The sequence below is a fragment of the Callionymus lyra genome, chromosome 12 (assembly GCF_982586985.1).
Source record: "Callionymus lyra chromosome 12, fCalLyr1.hap1.1, whole genome shotgun sequence".
Taxonomy (NCBI): Eukaryota; Metazoa; Chordata; class Actinopteri; order Syngnathiformes; family Callionymidae; genus Callionymus; species Callionymus lyra.
In genome coordinates this window covers 15,206,484-15,231,662 of record NC_141829.1, presented here as the reverse complement: position 1 = coordinate 15,231,662, position 25,179 = coordinate 15,206,484, and the positions used below count along the sequence as shown (strand labels likewise).

The 25,179-nt window shown below is 40.0% G+C and overlaps 1 protein-coding gene across 2 annotated transcripts in view; it reads right to left on the bottom strand.

The window, feature by feature from the left end:
• Positions 1-25,179, bottom strand: part of myo16 (myosin XVI) — a 113,190-nt gene that overhangs the window by 14,623 nt on the left and 73,388 nt on the right. For both annotated transcript variants that reach the window (XM_087803434.1, XM_087803433.1), the window contains 7 exons: positions 23,567-23,647; positions 21,365-21,570; positions 12,648-12,765; positions 11,976-12,072; positions 11,639-11,915; positions 6,160-6,518; positions 3,643-4,860 (listed from right to left, as the gene is read on the bottom strand). In XM_087803434.1, coding sequence (XP_087659560.1) covers positions 3,643-4,860; positions 6,160-6,518; positions 11,639-11,915; positions 11,976-12,072; positions 12,648-12,765; positions 21,365-21,570; positions 23,567-23,647 — 2,356 coding nt within the window. The remainder of the gene's footprint in view (positions 1-3,642; positions 4,861-6,159; positions 6,519-11,638; positions 11,916-11,975; positions 12,073-12,647; positions 12,766-21,364; positions 21,571-23,566; positions 23,648-25,179) is intronic.

Below are 25,179 nucleotides of genomic sequence, written 5' to 3'. Positions count from 1 at the left end.
ATTTTCTAATGTAAATATTTCAATGAAAAGATAGTTTTGTACAAACACACAGACTGGTGACACAATAGAGGTTCACAATCTATTTAAGACAAACTTAAATCAACACATTAGTTGAACTTTAACAAAGTAAGAACGATTGTTTAATAGATTCTAGAGCAGAAATTAACAGGTAGTTGTTTTTCGGCTCATATCACCTACTATTATTTCTGCATACTTTAGTTACCCCATTTTACAGCAGTAGCACCCCATAATAAACAGGACCGGAGACATTAAATACTGACCGTGACGACGGAGTAAATGCATAAAGTGTTTTATAATAAGATATCGTAAGTATATGGATTATTTATTGCAACAAATAGCTGCAACAGCAATATATCGCAATATCCATTTGACCCCCCACCTCTATTCTACCCCGAGTCTCTCCTGGATGACGAGGATCTGGATGCGTTTTTGGATCTCCCTCAAAGACCCCCATGACACTCGAAGCACAGGATTTCTTCCTCTATTGTGTGATCTCATAACCCGAGCGGTCGGTCTTAAGCTAGCACCGTTTGTGGGCGACTCGTTTTCGTAGCACGACATCAAATGAAGCGTCGCCTAATGCTGTTGAGTCAGGGGGGTGGTTGGGGTGGGTGGGGGGGGGGTGTCTTGTGACTGATTCCTTGAAGCCCAGCAAGACCACCTGCCCACTTCCCTCGGCGTTCCTGCGGTTCGCTCATTCCCGGAGGATGAAGGAAGGAATCAGCTGCTCTTCTACAGCGACGTCTGGGATAGCAACAGTACCGGCCCCCCCCCAACCCCCCCGACACGCCCACCACATAGCATCACAGTCATTCATTTAACAGCTGAGCGCCAACGGAAGTGGAGCATCCCGTTAAGCTCCCCCCTTGAACCTCAGATCTGACCGACCGTGGCCACTCGAAATAACAGCGAGGTTGTGAACCCTGGTGACCAGACGCATACTTTCCATGAGGCCGGAGCGTTTCCCTCGCTCGACGCTCCAGGTGCCGACAAAAGAGTGGCGGCGCAAGACGTCAGCAGGAAACGTTTGCGTCAGCGCGTGCACTTGTTCTCATACCGTCGCTTATAAGGAGTCCCCGCGCTCTGACCTCTGACCCCTCAGGTCCGGTTATAGAAGCATGACACAATAGTGCGTCACGGGATACACGCACACGTCAACAGATCATGTGTCGAAGACTTAATCCAATTATAATTACATATTAATGGGATTTTTACTATATACATAAAGATGTTTTTTTTTTGTTCTTTAATAATAAAATCAGGTGTAAATGTTATGTTGATTTTCTGGAACTCCTGTTGTGTTATCAGTTTTATCTTGACCTTTAAAGTATTTACTTTATTGAATATTGTTTTGATTGTTTAAGCGCTTTGTGACCCTGGTCTGGAAAAGCGCTATATAAATAAAAATTACTTACTTACTTATATATGGGTCAAATGTCAGCGATTGAGAAAATAAATACTTCTTTTTAATTCTAAATCTCAATAGAATTATGTGAAAATAATCATGTAATAATATCTATTATTACACCGGCGATGGTGATATTTATAATAATTAGAATTGGGAATAAAAATGTATTAATTTTATATAAAAATAAAGTGAAATATAAACAAAAATTCAAGAGAAATAAAGGTTAATTATAAAGGAACAACATTCCAAGTACAGATTTTAATAACAAAAATAGTAAATATTGAGTAAATGATTTAAAGATGATGAAGTAGTCAGTAGTGAAACCAACTTTGATGTTGAAGTTCTTTTTTACATTTTAAATATATTAATGGAATAAAAAAAAAAAGAAATCAGTTATAGATTAGGATATAAAATATGTAATAAATAATCTATTTAAATAAGGATTTAATAGATTATTTCTATTTAATCATTATTTTAATAGATTATTTATTACATTATATATACACACACAATTATGTAATAAATAATCTTTTTAATCCTTGTTAAATAGATTATTTATTACATTATATATATATATATATATACTGTATATATATATACTGTATATATATATATATATATATATATATATATATATATATATATATATATATATAATTACTCAATACATCTATTTAATCCTTAATGCAAATATAAAACCTTTGCTCAGGAAAGAGAAAAAGGTCAGATAAATGGGGGCAACAGAAAAATGTAAATGCTTATTGTTTTTTTTTTGGCTTTATTTTCTCTCTTCATTTTTAATAAAACTTAAAACAATTAAATTCAGATTTAGATAATTATACTGATATATATCATTAATAAATCATCTATTTGATCCTAAATGTAAATATAAAATGATCATATTATACAACTATTAAAATGATAACAATGATAATAATAATAACAATCATAATAATTACAATCTAGAATAAAAACATATTTATATCAAACAGATCCATAGGATGACATTGAGTATAATTCTAGAACAATTAAAGTAAAATAATTAATATTCGGAATGAAGTAAATATTTTAATTATAATAAATAAAAGACGATTTGAATCAAATATTACACAGTATTCAAACCCATATTTTGTGATCTCTAAGCTAAGTAAAGGGAAAAAAGGTACAAAAAGAAAAATATTAATTATATAGTAAATCATTTTTTCATTTCTTTTAACACAAGATCCGATGACTATCCAAACACTAAAGATAGATTTTAAATATATTAATTAAACAAAAAAACAACAACATATAAATCAGATTGAGATGATTTTATATTAAATATAAATAGCGTTCTTGCTCCTCATGCACCATCAGCCTTGTTGTCTTCACCACAACACGAGCGAGCTGTTAAATATTTGATACTCCACCTCATCATTCTCCTGCTCATGGATTATTAACGCGGCCACAACTAATCCTCTCTCAGGAAACACATGCTGGAAAAAAAGAAACGACGAGGAGCGACGCACTTTCTACAAAGTCCTTAAATCTAAACCCGACATCGGCCGATCTGGCGAGAGATCGGGCGGGGGAATGAAGTGTCAACTTTAAGCCCAACTTTAAGCTCATTTCGAGCCGCAATCTCCGGTTTTCATCGGCTTCATATTTCTGACCCTCGTGCGGGCAAAACGCGTTTTAATAAAAAGACTCGCAATCCTCTCGCTTTTCGGAAGTATTAACCCGAAGACTCTCCCCGAGTTCTATTCCATGGGTGATGAATGGACGCGTCCTCCTTTCACAAAGGTCAACCAGTGCATCAGCGTTCCATGAGCGTGTCCACCCCGCACCATAGCTCAGCGTGCTCTTTAGCGCCGCTAACGCTGCTAGCTCATTAGCTAACATGGAAGCGGCAGGGGGTGGGGGTGGGAGGGGGGGGTAGATTTATGGGATCGGGGCGCATCATTCCCATCCAACACGCGTGTGGAACACTCGAACACACGGACCTGATTATTACCTACAGATCTGTTCCCCGGGAACGCCGGGGCGGAGCGCTATAAATCAGAGGACGGGGGGCCGGCCCAGACCGATCATGAACTCATCACCACCGCAATACCGAACATGATGGATACGTGCGCAGCCGTGCACGAGACATCCACGTGGGACGTTGTGCAGAACCATGTCGAGGTTTTTCAATCTATCAATACCATGAAATATATATCCAACATTAGACCAACCTCCGTCCCTCATCCTGCGTCCGGACTTCCTCAGCAGGCTGCGTCCAGAGCTGAACAGGGTGTTGAGTTCTTCCATGGGGCTGGTCAGCGCTCGGCCGTTGGCCGGGTTGAAGAGCAGCGGCGAGGAGGAGCAGGAGTGCGCCCGCCGAGGCTCCGGGCGTGGCATCTTCGCCGGGGAGTACGGCGGCGGCTTCCCGGCGGGCTCCGCCCCGACCCTCGGCGCCGACGAAAGTTTGCCGCAGTCGGAGCTGCTGACCGAGGCCGCCCGGGTCAGCCCGAACAGGTTGGCCTCGGGCGGGAACGGGAAGTGGGACGGGGGTCTGTAGGGGGGAGGCGGACCGTTGTTGGGCGCCGGGAGAGGAGGCGGCGGCGGGGTCAGCGGTGGCGTGGACTTCTTCTCCGGCAGGAGGATGGAGAGGCTGGGGGAGGAGTCGGCCCTCTGGCGGGAGTACTGGGGCGATAGCGGGCTGTCCGGACCCGCCGCGAAATTCAGGTTGGTCTCGAAGACCGGCAGTTTCTTGACCTCCAGCGGGGTGAGAGGGGACTCGTCTGAAGCCGGGGAGCAGGTCACGGGCGACGGCGGGAACACCAGGAGTGGAGGCCGATGAGGCAGAAGGTTGGGAAACGGAGCGGGAATGTCACAACTTCCTTCCTTCGTCTGTTGGTTCTTCAGACCACTATTGGTCGGGATCTGAGAGGGAGCGTCGGAGACAGAACAAACCATCCCGGACTTTTTGTGGTCACCGCTCGGAGGAGCTTTTGACCCGATGGCCAGACCCAAAGAGAGGCCTGCCTTCTTGGCTGCTTTACCGGGGATGGCAGGAGGCGGCGCTCCGTCTTCGGGAGGGAAAAAGGTCATCTCCTCGTACACCGCTTCAGCGTGTTCCGGGCTCTCCGGTGGCTCCTTGAGACTCTGCGATCGGTGCTGGGACCCCACCATCTCGATGTAGATGTCCTCCTCATCCTGGCCGGGGTACAGGCTCAGGGCGACGCCTTGCGGGGCGTCGATGGAAGCTGCCCTTTGGAGCAAACCCCCAAACCGGGAGAGCAGCGCCAGCTTGACATCGGCGGGGCGGAGCTGGTGGAGGAGCGGCGCCACGGCGTTGATCTCCTCGTAGGACCCTGAGAGCTTCGTGTTCGGACTGCGTTTGGGTTTCGGAGGCGGGACCTTCCTCATGGTGGTGTAGTCGTCGCTGTGGGGGCGGGGCTTGGAAGACCCTGGGGGAAGATAAGGAATGATATCAGAACATTACGTTAGTACTGATGTGTTGATGAGGCTTCATGAAGGCAGTTGATGCTGTATCATGATACCGTTTGAAAGGCCACTAGATGGCGCTCACTGTGAAAATGACACCAGGTTTTATTGAAACAGTAGATCAGAGCCAAAGATTATAAAGCAGAGAGTGACATCTAGTGGCCTTTATAAATGAAGACACTGTATCATGATACAACTGATACTGTATCATGATACAACTGATACTGTATCCTGATACAACTGATACTGTATCCTGATACAACTGATACTTCATCATGATACAACTGATACTGTATCATGATACAACTGATACTGTATCATGATACAACTGATACTGTATCATGAGGCTTTATCAACACATCACTAATGACTGTCTTTTTAACAGGGAACATGTTTTTCAAATAGAAATGAAAATCAATATTTTGTGATCATTGTTTTGGTAACTTTAAACTAATTTCTTGTTAGGAATTTGACATAATTGTGGCTTTTTTTCCGTTTAAGTGGCCATACTTGATGTTTTCAGCCTCATATTTGTTTATTATAGATGACCTTGAGATCTTTTTAGGAACAAAATTTTCCACATAACGACTGTTTATCCACTTCTTTGGTCTCTGCCTTGTAAATAAAAAACGGTCCATTTCCTGTTTAAAAGCTACTTGGTTACCTGTCAAACAGCTAAGTTGACTCAGAATATGACACCGTAAATTATATATTTTTAATTATTATTTTACGTTTTATTTGATGAAATAGTGGGCCCCTATAGCAGGGTTAAAGGTGTACATAGTGGGCTGTGCATAAGTCTTGAAAAACTGCGATACATTTCCCATAAGGAATGAATAGGACGAGGTCAAAAAAGTCATCAGTTCATCATTAACGTTTTTTCAAACGGCTCCTGCTCTGGCATACATTCACGTAGAAGAACCATTCAAACTTTAACATGTAGATAAAAGTCCAATTAATCAACATGGGATTTGATTCTTTTGTAGCTTCTTATAGGGTTTTCGTCACGGATCAAAACGCACAGCCCACTCTCGCGATTTCCCGTTGTGGAATCGTCTAGTATATCATCACATCAGCCCCCCCATACCTCCCTTTCTGGTCCCCATCTTGAAAACCACTGTTCTTTTAAAAAAAACATTTTTTGCAAGCCGGGAAATCAAATGCATGATTTTTTTTGGTTTTTGTTTTATAGGAACCTTTTTTGCAAACCAATGATAGTAATAAAGTGTTTTCAAAAGGACTCCAAGTCCACTCGGGTTTACCTGAAGGATCCGTCGGAGACAGCTGGGACTTTGGAGGACTTCCAGCTGGTGAGCCGTTGCCCTCCGGCGTGGGGATCTCTTTGGCCGTCATCACCAACCCGGCGCTGACGACTTCATAGGACGCGCTCAGGCGCGTGTTGGGGTCCCTCTTCGGTTTCGGAGGGGGTTGCTTCCGAGGGGAGGCCAGACCGACCCCGTCGCCGGCCACTTGGTGCGGGGCCGGCTTGAGGGGCGGGCTCCCCGAGCAGTGGGTCAGGCTCTCCATCGCCAGCGGCGTGGGCACCGAGCTGGATCGGAAATGCCGGATGACCCGACAGCCTCCGTTGACATCGTGGACTTTCCCGGTTTTCTCCACCGATCTGCAACAAAAGACAGGAAAGAGTCCTCGGTTCAAGTCCAGATTAAAGGTTTTTTTTCCACACACTCTCGCGTCACGAGTGTCAACTAAAGAGGCCAATTTGAGGCTAAAGAGCGAAGAGATAAGACTTCAAATCCGATCTCCTCGGAGGAATTTGATCATCTCCAGTTTATATTTCCCCTGATAATCTGGAGCCATCTGCACACACGGATCCATCGGGCCAGGATTTACATACATATGTAAAGGGGGGGGGGGGAGGGAAGCGGCAGACGAGGAATTAAATGAGCGGATATTCACTCGGGAGGACGTGTAGATGTGATGGCATGTTGTTTAAAGAGTACAAAAAAAAACAACAATGCATCTTTTGTCTGCGCCGCCTTTAGTGTATGCAGATTAGTCTATGATCCTCGCGGCGTATGTTACTGAGGGAAGGACACATGGAGGACGCAGGGATCTCGATCGGTTAAACACTGTGGATGAATTATATCCAATTAAAATGTTTATTTAAAAGCGTGTCTTCTAGCTTCTTGCTGCTCTGAGTCTCTACTGGATGGCCAAGCTTCTCACACCAGTTTGTGTGGAGTTTTTCCAAGTTGTTGCAATATATTGGTGACTCTGGTTTCCTCCCACAGAAGAAGAACACAATTAATTTAATTTAATTGCTTTTTTTGGTGTGACGGACTGCCATACTTTCCAGGGTGTCCCCCTGCCTCACACCCTATGAAGAGTGATCCAACTTTTACTACTCCAATTATATACAAGTGGCTTATTTTCTTTTTTAACAAAATAAATGCATCTTAATTTTAGAAATAAATAAACAATTACTTTAATAAACCTTACTTGTTCATTCTCCAAACGACATGAATTAAAAAGATGATTAATTTCCTTTTGACCAATGACGTCGCTCAGGTTAAAACTTTCGACCAATGACGTCGCTCAGGTTAAATTGAACATTCTTTCAATAATAATTTTATTAAAAACACTTTTGTTAATCAAAAAACATATTTTTTAAACCGTATTCTTTAATTGAAGTAATCTTTTTTTGTGTTTAGGTCATGTTATGAGTATTTGGTCTTAATTATGTGATAAAAAAACACTTTTAATAAAGAAAATGAAGAAAAAAATGATTGAATAATTTAAATGTAGCTTTCTCACTCCAATTACTCACAAATCACGCATGAAAACAATGCACATTGTCTCACCCCCTCTCAGTGAATTCACTGCTGTAGCTGCAAGCACCTTTTTTATCAACATTTTGAATGCCAAACATCAATGGAAATGTTTTTGATTTACGCTGATGTTAACCAAGCCTGCGTCACTGGCCGGTGCCGGAGGCTACTTGCTCAGTACTACGAGTACAAAACCCTTTCACGTGCTGTTTGGATTACATTGAATTATCTCTGGCTGTTTTCTCTGTACATACATTGGAGATAAGAACCTACAAACTCAATTAGATCTAAAGAACAAAACACACACACAAAAAAAGGCTCCTAAACCAAACAGAAGATGCATTAATTGAATTTCGGGATTGCTGGCTTTAACAAATGAGGTTAATATTTTAGCTCTTGTTAACGGTTGCACTGCATTATGAAACTAGAAAACAATACATTATAGATATTTGGATGTGATTCAGAGACCTTGGGTTTAGATGAAATATTTGTCACTATATCTTTGAATATACTGTCCATAATTAATCATAATGTATACTTGTCAGGGACATATATCTCCACCACTTCAATACACTTCAACACGCTATGATCGCGATTACACTGAATACACAATGACGTTACGATGCAACACAAATCACTCTTGTTCACGATACCATGTGATTAAAAATGGAAATGTATCATTTTAAAAGGATTGTCTTTGGTATGTGATCACTGATACAGTTAGGTAGGGTTTAAGAATGTATTAGTCTAAGTCTAGTCATCATTTTTACCTCACTAGCATCATTTTTGATTTAAAATATCAGGCATGTATGCAATACTTCCTCAATAGTAGTTTTCAATGGACCAAAATAAAAAAATTAAAACAGTAAAAAATGAACACAGTTTGTATGTTCAGACAAAGCATTCAAATGTATTCAATTTGTCTCTATAATTTTATAAAGTTGACTGTCTAGTAAACATAAATAGCCATAATTCCATTTTATAAATAGTGAAGATCTCAGCAAGTAGCACCTGCTGTGAAATACTTTAATCAAGGTGCTCAAATAGAAGTGTTGCTTCCAAACTACAATGTCCACAATAATCCTTAATTGTATTAGAAATGTAAAAGTAAACATGTTTCAACAGGTATTTTCTACTACTAGTATTTAACTACTATCAAATAAACACTGATTTAAGTGTAATTTTCTGGCTATACCTACTTCACTGCATGATATACATTATTATTTGTGTCATCTTGGGGTTGAGGTGACCTGAAAACAAATGTGCTTGTGGTATCCCTTGTGTTGTCTTTGGGTTGAGGTGAACGACCTCCACAATCAAGTTGGTTTTCTGGCCTTAGGGTCAACTTGACCCTGAGATAACACAAGTGTTAATTATATAATGATTTATCTCTTATTTAGTGTATTTGGTAGAATCTGAAGAAACGAGGATTAGATGTTTAACTTGTGTGTCTATATCATCGCTTTAAACGGCAACTATCGTTTTTGTGTATAACTTTTGTGTGCCTGCGTCAGTGCCCGAGGAAATGATCAGCGTTAGTTTGCCTCGGAAAAAAAACAAGAAAAATCGATGAAACCGTTGTATTCGCCCAAGCATTGTGAATTTACCCGCAGAATAAATACGATTCACTTTGAATCAATCTTATATATTTGTAACGATGTGAACTCTTCCATGTGTTTAGAGTTATGGAAGAAGCTCAACTCTGTTATATTTAAGATTTGAGATTGTGTTCCCTGTAAACTCAATGGAGTTAAATCAAGTTAAATATTAATTATTCCAGGTGGAACAAATCACATGAAATTCATCCAAGAAAATAAGCTTTTGCAACAATCCAGGAAGAAATCTAATTCCAAAAACTACTTATAATTCTCCAATTTTCATTACAATTCCAATTAAGTTTATTCTCAGAAAACCTTCTGAATCTTCTGATATCCGGGAATGGTTTTAAATTGACCTGGATATTTAATTAAATACACAATTAAATCTGTTTTCTCAAATTGAGCAAATGTTTTTAATCTAATGATTCTGCTCTACTGTGTTTATACTTTTCCATCTTTTTAATTCTTGCAGTGTCGCCTCACAAACTTCGTCACTGCAACAGTTGCTTTGGTTCTTCCACGTTCTGTTGTGTCGTGATGTATCGCGTGATACGAGGAGAAGATGCGGCAGAGATGACGATAACGTTCCACGGCTTCAACGTAATGCTAACAGGATCAGATAAAGACAATCTTGTTAAACTAACCGGTTGAAGCAGCAGAGACCTGCGTTCACATGCCGGGGGACACGAAGACAATTTATTAATCGATTTACAAAGAATTATTATTTTACATATTCAGCCACAGATACACATCTTTGGACTCATGTGATCAGTGGGTTCACTTCGACTAGAAAACAAGGTCAATTTAATTAAAAATCGATTTGTTTTTCACTCAATTAAATTTAAATTGATTTATTTTTTTATTTTTTAATTTTTCCATAGTTTAATGAAAAATAAACTGTTGTATATGGCAACAAAGTTCTGGTCTCCTGTCTTTCCAGTGGCTGCTTAAAACTTTGCCGACATTGTGAAGCATAAAGGACACTAGATAATGAAACACCAGGAGGACCCAAGGCAGGGTTTGCAAAACCAAACTTTACAAAAACTTTAGTCTCAATTTAGTCTTAAAATCTTGTTTGTGAGGTTCAACTGTTCCGTCTTACAAAAGTTTTATTGTGGGTGAAGAAAAAATAATTATATTAATAAAGTAAATACGTTTGAATGCGGGAGAGGTTGAACTTTTTGCACAATTTTTGTAAAATAGTCCAAGGGTGTGTCCCAATTCAAACACTACATATTTTGGGTACACAAGTGCGTTCACACTGCGCAATATGTGTGCCCAATTGGCGCACTCAATCAATGTTAAAAAAGTAGTAGAAGAAGAAGCTGTCGAGTCATTTCCGGTGAGTGTGTAGCAGCAGTGTTGGATTTGAGACAGTACTACCCTGTCGAAATTTTACGCAAGTAGGAGCACTTTCTTAAAGTGTACTATAAAGCAGTGTGGTACTTTGTTTGTCGAAGTTAATGTGTTTATGAGTCAAGCCATTCAAATGTTTTTTAATGCTGTTTTATTTTGGTTGGGTGTGAAGGTGACTTCTGTCTTTCGGCAGCTAGCCTCATGTGGACACTTGATGAACTGCAGCTTTTTTAAATTCTCATATGGCTTCACTTTTTAAACCTGGGTGTTGCTCTTGTGGGATGACACATAGAGAACTAAATACAAGCTCTTAAGAGGGGCTGATCTAATTGCATTACATTTATTCTACCATTATAATATGATAACTTGGATAGAAATGTGACCGAAGAGAGGCGGCAATATCGTCATAGTACCTTGAGTACATCAAGTACATCGTGCGGTCAGCTCCAACTTTACCAAGTAAAACAAGAAGCGTTACAATTATTTGTGGATCCAGAAGATTTTTCAGAATCCTCTATTGCTTTTACCCAAATAAATATTGTTAGTGAAATTCATTCTTGGGTTCGGGGGCCACAATAGGTCAATTATTTTGGAGACTGGGTCACAGGATTTCAGCTATTTTTTCCTGCATGGCTTTTACAAATTAAATTCTGTACTTAGTTTGATATTTTTTTTATATTTTAAGGATTTTTGTGTAGTATTATTAAAGTGTTACTATTATTTTTCATTTATTGTATTATTGTTTTTGTTAATATTTTTATAGCACTGTGAATTTTAGCCATTTTTGTCAAATTAAATTGTTATTTTAGAAATATTTTCCATCTTAACTGCATAATCAAAGCTGTAAAATAGTTACTTTTGATGTAATGCTCTTAAATATTCTGTCTTTACTAACTTATGCAAAATATCAACTTAAAGGCCACTAAGAGCCAGCAAGTTTGTGACCCCCGAAATAAAAGACCACGTCGGCCAATCGCGTGTCTCTATTGCAACGTTACCTTCTGGGCGGATGCTCCTCCTCCTTGCCCACCGGCTCCGGCCTCTCCCCCAGTGGTGGACTGTTGCTGCTCGTAGTATTGAGAAGGCAGTTGCCGTGGCAACGCAGGCGATCGCTCTCCCGGGCTATGTCGGACGCGTTCTGGATCACCAGCTGGTCGTAGGTCCGCAGGCCCATGTCCTCCGTCCCTTGGAGGAAGCGCTGCACGCTGGACTCGTCTTTCTGCTGAGACGACAGTTTGCGGCGGACCCGTCGCCGTGCCAACCAGCCTCGCACAACTGGAGACGGAAAAAAAAAACACTTGAATCCTTTGTTTTTAAAAGTATTATTTAAGTTACCTTTCTGACAGGTGATGATCTTCCTGTGGTGCTGGTAGCAGCGGTCGTTGAGTTGGTCGGCCTGCCAGTACCTGAGGAACACCTTACTGGTGCCGATCTACACACGGCGACAACAACACAACGTCAACACTTTTGCCATCGCCGGGCCTTCGACCAACTCTGAGGGTTTGACTCGTTGTGTAGCGATACTGAGTGGGCGGGGAGTGGATTTGCATGTTGACACTGTGATCACTTCCTTTAGATTTCTTTTTTTCCGGGGGGCCAAACGGGGTTAACTCGGGGGGCCAGGTGCACAACGAGGGGGAAACACACACACACACACACATGCGTTCACACACTATTCATTCCAACACATGTTGCAAGAAGAATATGTGTGTGTGTGGAGTGTGGCTTTCATCAGTGTGTCGGACATAGAGGAGGGGAGTGTGTGTGCATGTGCGAGGCGGGAGCCGGCGTGACCCCAGAGGTCACGCACTCAGACACAACAGCAGTCTGGCAGACATGACGGGCGGGGGTGTGTGTGTGTGTGTGTGTGAGAGAAGAATGATGATGAGGCAGGACAGCTGGAACAAGTTGTCAAAGATTCCAAGAGATCTTTCAAAACCCGGGGTCAGGGATTAAGTCGTCGGGCAAAATCTTTTGTTATGGATGCAGACGGGGTTGCGCACACACCTGCCAGCCCTGGAGTTTGGTGTGCAGCAGGACGGCGCGACACTTCTCCTCCGGCGAGAACTTCTTCTTCTTCTTCTTCTCCTCCTCCCCCAGGATGGGCACCACCAGGTCCTTATATCTGCGAGGCACAAGTATTGCTCAAGACTTCTTGATTTCAAAAAACAAACAAACAATGGGTTGAAAGGTCGCAGGGGGGGGGGGTTATTCGGCGGAACGGCACAACAGCATCTGTGCTTTTTTTTGGCGTTACCCTTGGCAACGAACGGGCCGAGGACAGAGGTTTGTTTGTGTCTGGGTTCGTCGGGGTTGGGAGAGCGACGATATAGAATTCACGACTGAGGACAGATGTGAACCATAAGGTGTAATCATTCCTGCGCTCTTTAGCTTGAACACCAACAATTTGGAGAAACTAGAAAGTGTGAAAGACTGTGCATACCTCTGCCAAGGAGATCATTTCACATTTCACAAACTTGAGTAAAAGTCAGTAAATATAATTCAGTTAATAACGGGAAAAATATATATTGATGAAAAAAATAAAAAAGGGTAAATATTTAATTCTGTTCAAATATTTTAAAGTGAAGGGAAAGAAAAAAAAGCATAAACTGCTTAAGTATTTTGTTGTCAAAAATCTATTTATTTTATTTAAACACAAAAAACGATAACTAGATTTTTAAAAATCATCAATTATCCATCCCCACTGTAATGTTTGTCACTGTGGCAAACATAAATATGGCAAGATGTATGCGCTCTTTTTTACATTTTACAAAATGTCTGTGAAGAATCCATTAACACGCAAATAAAAACCACAAAACTCTGCACTGACATTTTGAATTTTGGGTGAACTATTGCTTTAACCACCACATCACCATGTAGCTAGGCTCCAGTTTCCTAAATATGGCATAGACACTGCACATTTAAAGCCATACAAGTCAATAAGGAATCCAAAGTATCTAGATCAAGGCCCAAGAAAAGGAAATAAAGATCATGATTGTATGCTATTGTTTTTACGGGTTCGATAATATAATTAATATTGAAGAGATTTGTCATTAAAAAAAAAAAAATAGGAAAAAAAAGGTAAAAAATGCTGATTGCGTGCATTATTAAAAAAAAACATTAATTATCACAACGCAACATCCACAAAACATTACACAACAAAATAGAAATCAGTTTAATCCGTTCAATAGCAAGAGGACAGTTAACTATCTTTTAATTAGTGTTTAAAACTCGGTTTTTGCACTTTTATTATTATTATTATTATTGTTGTTGTATTCATAATTATTTAATTTATTATTGTCATTTTTTATTTATTTATTGTATTATTGTTTTTGTTATTTATTTATTTATTTTTAAATATGTGTATGCATGTCTAACTTTTTTTTTCAACTTTCTGCTGTTACAATTCAAATTTCCCCACTGAGGAAGGTTTTAAGGGATATATTATCTTAAATTGTAAAGACAAAAGATGTAAATAAACAAGTCTGTGCCCCTGTCTTTACAAGAAATCTTAGATTTAGATGGTGATCTTGATCATAACCAACAGTTGACTGCATTCTAATCTGTTATAATTCAACACCGGGAACTGAACTTCAGCTACAGGTTCTCATTCATCAGGGTCAAGGTTATCCAAGAGGTTCAAAATCGAGTCAACTGGACTGTTTGGAGTTACTAGGAAAACGTTTTGTTTCTCATCTTCCATTCCAAGTAAGAATTTGGAATAATACGATAATACATTTAAGGATCTAATAGAAGACCTGATAATTGAAAAAAGTAATCTGGAGACAGATATACAAGAGCCAATACTTGGAACTATGACCAAGAGTAAACACTACATGTACCTTTCAAGGCCAGTTCTCTGCTGACTTAGTAGTCTAGAAAGATGGAGTATAAAAGCCTGAAACAGCTTTGACCTTCACTCATACGGTCAAGTTCAAACAGAACAAAACACGGAATAAATCCAGACCCGTATTAATGTTTGTGTCGAGGGTGATATATCCTCCAACGCCACGTCTCGGAGCAAAATCCAGATTGACTATATTTGGAATTGATCAACGTTACAACTCTTGGATCACATTCCCCGTCGCAAGCCAGCTGAGCCCACCTGCCCCAGAGCAGATCCCGTTTTTTGAATCCTCCATCTGATCCCGTTCGCATTAATAAGCCTTCGGCCTATGATGTCACATTTATTACCAGACGTATAAAAAATAAAAAAAACAGCAGATGGCTGCAAACATAAACCACTTGTGTTGTCAATAGCGAGTAAGTGAGCGAGTAGTGGAAGTGGAATGTGCTTGATTTGCAGGAGAGGAGTCGGTCTGAACTCTCGCTCACCCTCTCTCTGTATGGAAATACCAGTCCTAGCAGACAACACACACCGCCCCGCAGGGCCCATAAAACACAAAAGAACTGTGTAAACTCGTGACCTCTCCTATGAGGATATGAAAACTATCGACGGTCCCTTGCTTTTACAAGACCTGCGAGGGCTTCACGCGGAGTCAGAGGAGTGAAATAGGCCCTTTGGTAAGACTTTGAATGGAAAGATACAAAGCAGTTCCACTTGTCTCTACGAGGACAGGGTCGGTCGTTATTGAGCGACACAAAGGCAGTTAAAGACGGGATGGAAACGCTCTCTCGCTCTCTCTGGAAGGCAGCGTTTAGCTGAAGTGTAGTTCAAGCTCATTGGTCTTAACGTGAAAAAAAATAAAGCCAAACACCAATGACAGTCAGGAGACCATTAGCATTTAACCCTATCTGAGGTTGATCGTCCTCAGAAGTCCGGTGAGTGTCGGCACTACTGGGACAGGAGTCGGACTCACCATTCTAGTCTTGGCTCAATGGCTCAGTCTTTTACACTTTAATGCTGCTATTAACACACGTTTAAGTGCTAATGGTGATCCTCGTTAAAACGCTTTTAAAACTCACACCTTGCAGCTCATGTAGTAGAACTTCCCCGGATTCAACAAAAAACGTAACTAAATCCAAACACAAATCCAACCTCTCTTATGCCATGACTACCTTTAAAAAACATTAAAGAACACCTCACACACTCACTTTAAAGAAACAAACAGGGGGCGACTGGATTTGACCTCAGATGCTGCCAGGAAATAAATCCGCCCCCAAAAACACGGGGTACCATAAAAGACAAATAAAATCTCCAGTAAAATAGATTTCCCCATAAATCTCCGCTCGCCGGGTCCCGCTAACGTAATTCGCCGTCGACGGCCTCCGTGACTCCGCGAGGCCGCCGGCATGTTCACCCCCCGAGCGCTTGTGTGTTTGTTTGTGTGTTTTTTTCCAAGAATACGGCGAGATGAATGGATGATTTATGGCCCCGGGGTTGGTTCGTGATTAGTCGAGGATCGACCATTGGGAAGATAAACAGATACGGACGCGTGTGTTCATTTGGACGCTCTTGATGTGATGATAAGGATTGGAAACTCTGACCTCACTGTGTTTATTCAATTCATGAATCTAACCACTAGTACCTCCTATCCTAGTATTATGACTAGTTCCATTATATGTATTTTTGTGTTGAATATTTACTAGGGGTATTTGAAAATATTGATGCAGCGATATATAGCTAATTTTTTACAATACTGTATCGATATTCAACAGTACTGTTGCTTTGCCTTTCAAATCATACGTATATATATTTTTTAACCATAGTTCTTTCAGGGTTTACAGTTCAATAAAGTGTATTTAAAGTAAAATAATTCATTTTTTATTTGAAATTAACATTTAAAATGTTGTAACCCCATGTTGAAAACAGGTGTATGACTGGTTGAGCGCACAGCAACTTGATTTTGAGTGTGAAACATCCAAGACACACTCGGTCAAAGCAGTGGCAGTAATATTACTCCATAGGCGTCCTCCATGATGTGACGTGTGTCGTAAATCCCACCCTGTGATGACGTAATCCCGCCCACGACGTGTCGGCTCAGTCGACGCAGAGTCATGAAAGTGTTTGTAAACAAGTCACCAGGTAATGTTCAATACTTTTGTAAATGTTTGTGTTGCAATTAAAGCCTGAGCAGTCATTGTGCCTCCGCAGCTAAAGAAACAATGAAATCCTTTGAGGTGACTGAGGACGAGAGGATACATTCGACTCTAGCAGCTTTTAAAGCTGAGGATTGAACATATTTTGGTTTCAAAACAAATGAAAGCATCAAGAGTCATGTGGTCTGTAAATTCTGCAACTCCAGAGTCAAGTACTCAACAATACTACAAATATATCCTTGTTACTACAGTATCACGATATATATATCGCAATATATAGTATTGTTGTACCTGTATCTTGATATGAATCGTATCTATTATATTTGAAAATACATGAGTGAAGTGAAAGAAAAATAAAAACATGTAAAGTGGTTTAAGTATTTTGTTATCAAAACTTAATGCTTGTTTTTTACCTCAACAGTTCTGTTTGTTAAGAACTATAAATAAAGAAAATCATTCATTATCAAAAAAAAGAAGTACATTTTCAAATGTAAGGATTCTTCCTGTGAAGATCCATTAACACAGGGTCAAATATCAACAACTAAACTCCACACTGACATTTGAAGTAATGATAGAAGTCTTCTCTCGATGATGGCAAATTAAATAAGGATTTTTAAATAGATTGAAGAGGGGGCGGGGGGGGGGAAAGGGCAATCGTGGTCCTAGCGGGGCATTTGTTGAAGTATAGGAATTACCCGGATCCTCGTCGGGATTAAATCTAATCGAGCATGGCTGTGGAGGTAAAGGTTAAAGTGGAACACACACCAAAGGTCACGTTCGAGAACCGGCAAAACAACACGTCTGAGGGAAGATGACGGGCAGACACCACTAAATCGTCCACTAACCCAGAAGCAGGTCACGGTGGGTCATCTTTCCCAGTAACCCCAACTTGTCTTGACAAATTTCATTTTATCAGATTTCTAAACTAGGCTGAAGGTTAATCTTCTTGCCGATCTTCATTACCAGTGATTTCAGCGGTTTGCCGGCACTTATATTACATTATTTTTATATTAACTTAATCATAAAATGTTAAACATAAACAGCAAACAATGACAGGAAACACTCTTTTCTGAAAGTGTCCTCACAAGAAAGGGCTTCACCAGCTGCTCCCTGTGATAGCCACCCATCTTCCGACCACCCCCAATTTCAAGAGATTTAATCCCACCCTTCCCTTTGACAACGGCTCATATTTGCCGATCATACTCTTACACACACAATAGAGCTTTTTTTTAAGGCATCGACAAGTACATTTTTTCCAATTTCAAACTGAATGCAAGAAGCTGCAGCTCAGACATGATAGCAGTGGTAACACAAAGCAGCAAGAAGCTTCACGTTTGTGTGTTGAATCCACCGTGATATATATTCTGATTTAATCCTTCACGTTCATCTTAAATTCTACATAAATCCACATTCCTGATGCATACAAGGAGACCGGGTTGTCACCCGCATTATAGGTTGAGAGATAAATCTGCTCTTACATTTACCTCATAATACATTCATAAGCAATTGCATTACTGGAGATACATGTGAGATCCCGACGAGCGAAGGCTACAACGTGATGCAAACATCATCCATTTCATTTCAGAGACAGAATACACTTGGAAACGGACTTATTGACTTTTAACCATAATATGTTGCTTAGAGTAGACGCTAGGAAAACGTTGATATTTTTGATTCTCTTGCTGTCATTTATTTAAATGTTTGTCTGCCGTTAAAAGGATTTAGAATTTCGCATTGAGTTGCTGAACCATAGGTCCCTTACCAAGAATGCATGTTTCACTCAAGACCAAGACCCCGGAAAAACCCCAGTAAGACCAAGACCCCGATAAGACCAAGACCAAGACCCCCGGTAAGACCAAGACCCCCGGTAAGACCAAGACCCCCGGTAAGAACAAGACCCCCGGTAAGAACAAGACCCCCGGTAAGACCAAGACCCCCGGTAAGACCAAGACCTAAGTAAGACCTAGACCCCCGGTAAGACCAAGACCCGGTAAGAGCAAGACTCTGGTAAGACTAAGACCTAAGTAATACCTAGACCCCAGGTAAGACCAAGACCCCGGCAAGACCAAGACCCTATTAATACCTAGACCCAAGTAGGGCCAAGATCCACGGTAAGACCATGACGCTGGTAAGACCAAGACCTAAGTAAACCTAGACCCCTGGTAAGACCAAGACTCCATTAAGACGTAGACTCTGGTAAGACCAAGACCCCGGTAAGACCCAGACCCCGGTAAGACCCAGACCCTGGTAAGACCCAGACCCTGGTAAGACCCCGATAAGACCAAGACCCAGTTAGACCAAGACCCTGGCAAGACCAAGACCCCAGCAAGACCAATACCCCAGTAAGACCCCGGTAAGACCAAGACCTTAGTAAGCCTCGGTACAGTCTTCGTTTGACATGGTTTACAGATGAAAGTGCAAAATAGAATGAGACTGTTGGGAAAGTCCTTAGATGAAGCATATTAATTTATTATCTCAGTGATTGTATGTTTTTTTTTCTTCTGAGAAAAATATGTGAGGATTAGAGATGGCCTTATTTCAAGTGTGTGACTTTGAACCAGATCTGATGTCTATTCTTTGTTTAAGTAACAAGCGTTAAGTCAAATTCCAAACCTGCCAGAGACCATCTGAGAAGGATTGACTTTACATGGTCCTAATGAGGTAAGAGTAGAACAGTTAACAATTGTATTTTGTTTATTATTGTATATAAACTCTATATGAAACTATCTTAAATTCTTGGTTTAGGTTTTCTTCCTTTTATTTCTTTTGTTTATTTGTGAATATTTGCTTCCTCTCTAATATTTTGATTAAATATTAAGATCATATTGAACTTTTTTTCGTTTAATATCAGTTCATAAATATTTTATGAGCAGATTGAGGTTAGAATTTTTTGATTTTCTTACTTTTGCTTTGTTCTTTAAATTGTTTTTCCATAATACTTTGGCCCTTCGCTCTTCTCTTTTGGCTCGATGGCCCTTCAAAACAGTCACAGTATATAACGTGGCCCCTGAGGAAATCTAATAGCAAACCCTAAATATTCCATCTGCCCGAACAGAAACTTCCTTAAACTCCACGTCAAGAACTTAAGAGGATCTACAATCACATTAAATCAAAAACAGGGATCTAATAAAGAGCTCAGGTAGAAACACGGAGGATTAAAAGCTTCATTCAAAGGAGCCTAATGGAAATTTTGGGGGGGTCATTAAGATCAGCTTTCCTCTCTTTTGCCAGAAAAAGTTCTTTCTCATCACTTTGTCCCCCACATGGAAACAGCGACATATGTTAGGAATAAGAGGAAGAGGGAACAAAGAGATCTTTTATCAGGAAAAAGTACAGAATTGACGGAGCAAAGCTGTGATTTCCTCACTATTTGAAAGACGAAAGTGTTTAAATGAGAAAAGAGAAGGTGCGAGGACGATCATTCAAACGACGGGGGAACTTTTCTATGTGATACCGTGTGTCAAGCTGACATGAAAGCGATACGAGCGTTCATTAGCTGCAACGGACTCTCAAATCAAAGTCCAGAGCGGCTTCTCGAGGTCGATTTGTGCCGCTGTAACTCTACGGGGGCCACCGTGACTTGTCAACGTTAGCGCGGGAGCGTGTGATCCGTACAGGAGATGTCCTGGTTCTGGTTCTGGCAGACAGTAGATGATGTTAAGCTGGACGGGACAGCGTGACCTGCTGCTGTGAGATCATTGCATCATTTAAGAGATTTACTTCATTGGAGTCGGAGAGACAAGAAGACAGTCGTTTTTTTCTTTTTTTAGCTTTTGTGTTTTTCGTGGGCTATCCAATGAGGCAGAGGAATTATTCCTAAAAATATTGTGGAACTCTGGTTTCCTCCCAAAGTCCAAACATTTCATTGTTCACTTTAAATTACCGGAAAATGTGTAGCAAACGTTGGTATAGTCTCTTTTAGGTCTCTTGCCTAGAGGCAAGAATGTGACGATACAGTGACAACGATACGATATATTGTGATACTGTAGGAACAAGGATATATTTGTAGTATTGCCGAGTACTTGACTCTGGTGTTGCAGAATTTACAGACCACATGACAAAGTCGTAACTACTTTCATTCATTTTATAACAAACATCAGCTTTAAGAGCTGCTGGAATCGACTGTATCCTCTCGTTCTCAGTCATCTTGCGGGATTTCATAGTTTCTTGAAAGCCATACAGTATCAGGAAGAAAATAAATTGTGATTTATCGCCATATGTTTATTTTCTAACAACATTACTCTTGCGCTAAGTGATTGGGACAAACCTGCTGTCGTAATTAAGGAAACTGGTAGAACCAGCCACAAATGTAAAGGAAGGAAGAACAAGGAAATGTCTTACGATATAAACAATAATTATGGCAACTAATTAAATGTGGAATTTTTGAAGCTGAGCACGGTAGCTACTAATAAAGCATCATGACATACACAGGTTATTTTTAAAAATATATATTTTGGGGGTTTACATTTTGAAAACTGGAATTTTGAAAAACTGCCGATTAACAAGAAAAACTAAATTAATTCTTAAAGATAAAGTTGACAAACTATTGACCAGAATCAACAACTATCTTTTTCATTTAAAAGCTTAGTACCATTAGCAGTACATGGAAAAACACATTTCTACTCAATATCAGCACAAAGCTAGTATCACGACCAGTAGATAATATTGTGGATCAATGGTGTGAACGTAAAAAAAAGGCTTCGAGTGGAAAATCTTGTACTGACCTGTTGAGGAAGCCCTGGAACGTCAGCCGCACTGGATATCCATAGCGGATCATTCGCACCATCTCCAGCACCCCGATGTGCCGGAGTTGGGCCGACACATGGACGCTGTCGAAGGAGTCGGGCTGACCGCTGGTGTTGGGGCGCACACACTCCACGAAGTGGGGCGTGCAGGCCTGCAGCTTGCTGATCATCTCTGACAGCGTGTTCTGGGAAATGAAAAAAAAAAAAAGAATAGACGGTCACAGGCGACTCATCCCTTTTGTTTTCAGGGAAATACAGATCGGTTTGGCTGGATGTGAAAGCGACCCGTAGGTGGTTTTTTTTTTGCTTTATTGCACATAAATATGGACGAGGCTGCTTCTGAGTCCATTACTTGATTTCACTCCAGCCTGAGGTTAAAGTCGGCGCGGAGGCATCCACGATAACAAATATTCACCCAGACAATTGTGATGCCGAGTAATTGGCGGCTGTGTTTACAGACACCGATTGAAAAGGACTTCAGGGTGAAAGCGAGTCTGAGACAAAGGCCCTGATCCAAAGGACAATCGAACGCGACGGTGCCGAGCCGAGCCAAGAACGAACCCAGTGGCCTTCGGACGAGAGCCAAACAAACTCAGCGACACAACGACAGACCTTACAGTGGCCAATCAGGATTCACTCCCATCTTTAAACAGTTATGATATTAAGCTTCTGTAATTCAAGGCTACAATTTGAACAATTGATATAAAATAGTCTCAAGATAATTGTGTGAGTCTATGTGTTGTCACATGAAGTGCTGGTTAAAAATATTGTTCTTGCAAGTTTGATGGCAAAATTCCACGGACCCATTACCCAGAAACACTAAAAATCTATTCCCAAAGAAAACTGAGCACAATCCCCGGAATGCTGAACAAAGCTTAGAGAAACATTGAACACAATTCCAGAAAAAATTAACAAAAAATGAAATTGAAAACACTGAACTTAACACCCAAAACATTGAAAACAATTCCGGAAACGCTGAAAACCTTTCCAAAGACGCTGAACTCAACTCCCCCAAATAAATTGAACACAATTCTGTGAAGACTAATCACGATTCCAAAAACTCTACCTCAACTTCCAAATAATATTAGAAAACTATTCCCAGAAACACAGAACCTAATCCAATAAACACTGAACCGAACCCTCTACATAATGAACACAATTCCAGAAATACTGAGTACGATTCCATAAACACTGAACACAACTCCAGAAAAAAAATGTAACACATTTCCAGAGACACCGAAAACAGAGGTTGTTCACCTTTACCCAGAGACAACCCAAGGGATACAAGAAACAGTTTTGGGGGAATTCGGGTCACCTTGACCCTGAGATAAGACAGGGGTTAAAGTATAAAATTACCCAGACATAAACTAATGTAACACACTTTGAAACTATGGTTTAAAAAGTGATATATAAATAATTTTTTATCATCATTATTATTATTAAGTGAATAAAAAAATGAAATACAAAAAGCTTGTTTAAAAGACAGAGGTTTGGAGGAAATCTAATATAATCAAGAAGGCCTTTTCAGGAATTGTGTTACTTTACAAATGTGTTTTGAACTATAGGGCTACCGTAGCGACTCTTTTTTAAAAGACATGACAGGATTAAGATATAGTAATAATTGCTGTATCTGCCATTTCATTTCACCAGCAAAAGATGTGTAAACATTCCTCGTATTCGTGGTTGTCTAGAAAAAAAATAAAAATTTAACTTTCAACTTGAAAAAAAATCCATCTTTTCCTTCTGTTAAATGTGCACAGTTGCAAACAGCAGTCGTCCATTGTTCATTCATCCATTCGTGTGGCACGTTCCATACTTGGCTTGCAACAGCATCATTCTTCAACCCCCCACCCCACCCCCCCTATTTTCTCTCTTTCTCTGCTGGCTTCCACCCCCACCCCGAGGGAGTCGACGACCACAAAACCCACCACTCGGACCGCCACAGTCACCCTTATATGCTCAGACGGAATGTGCATTATGACACTTGTTTATCATGTTTTCAATAATTTAGCGACGTAGCTCTTCTCTACCACCAGGACCTGGTCACACTGGGATTTCTAAGAATACATTTGAAAAGAAAATTGATGGTTACATAGCCCAAAAATGACAATTCGTAGAATTCCTTTAAGATTTTTTTTTATTATTATTATTTCTTCTGACAGGATCTAAGCCACGACTTACCCTCAGCTGGATGGAAACGGTGACGGGGCCACATCGCTCCAGGCGTTGGAGGAAGGAACTCGAACCTTTCTTCTTTAAAATCTGTCGACAAATAGAATGTAGCGATCATTTTAAAGATTCATGTTACACGGTTGTGTTTCCCGGTTCAATATAAATGGTTAACTCCAAAGAAAAATTGCAAAATTCCGTACATCTACATTCTCCAAATACACACATTTTTTTCTCCAACCGGACAACAACCTTGACTGGTGGCACATTCCATTTGTGTCGCCTGCATCACCAAGAGCTGCAATCAGCTTTATCTAATCATAGCCGAACAGTTTCATAACAGATTCTATTTGTTAGATAAAGATCAGTTCAGGGAAAAGGAAAAAAAAGAATGAAAATGGCAACCGCAGCAAAGAAAAATGAAAAGGTGGCGGAAATGCTTCAAAGTTTGTCAGAGAAAGCAATTAGAAATAAATTGATACTGATTTTACTTCTTTTTTTTTTCTGCATAAAAAAAAACACAAACGTACTTGTTCATTTATGGTGAGATTGAATAAAAGAATGTTAATGTGGGAGAAAGGATGTGATTCACAGAATATCAGTTCATTCGTTACAGTTTGAAAATGAAATAAAAATACAAAAAAACAACAAGAAAACGTATTTATATATCATTTGTATGTTAAGGCTGTGGGAGGTAACAGGAGTACCCGGAGAGGAATCCTCCTAAACATGGGTCATAATGCAGACTAAAAACAATAATTAATCTAATTCTCTAAGTCTAAATTTAAGTCTAAATCTAAGTCTAAATCTAGATTTGCCTCAAGAAGGAATTTAATCTACAACCTTTTGACCGCCAGATACTTTACCAAGGTTTAATCAGGTGAACAAAATAATAAAACACTACTTTAAAAACAACGGGGTCAACATGTAAAGACACTTTTTCTACTACAATAGTTCACATCAAGCTCTGGCTTGTCTTTTAAAGCGTTAAACAAGAGCCTTAGATGCATAATTTAAAGTAAACCACGAACCACAACCCCATGTCATGTTGTTATTGTGACCCACTGAGAAAATATGTGAAAGTCGGTGGGAAATATAACGATAATATATAAATAAAGTAGAATCAAAGCTTATTTCTACATTTAGCGTCCTATTATTGACAAGTAAGGTCATTTTCTTTTTAAACTTTTTCTCAGACAAGTTCCTGTTACCAGCTACAGTATATAAAGTGTATCACAAAAGTGAGTACACCCCTCACATTTCTGCAGATATTCAAGTATATCTTAACACTGAAGAAACTACACAATGAAAAGTAGTCTCCGAGTAACTTATATAACAGTTTTCAATTTATTTTCCCCTCAAAATAACTCAAAATATAGCCATTAATAGCCAAACCCCTTGCAACAAAAGTAACTACACCCCCTGGTGAAAGTTCCTGACATCTCAATAATTTTTGTGGCTGCCATTATTTTCAAGAACTGCTTTAACCCTCCTGGCCATGTATTTTACCAAAGCTTCACTGGACATGTAATATAAACTTAACATGATCTACTTTCCATTGTGTCAAAGTGTCATTTTGTCAGTGTTGTCCCATGAAAAGATATACTTAAATATCTGCAGAACAA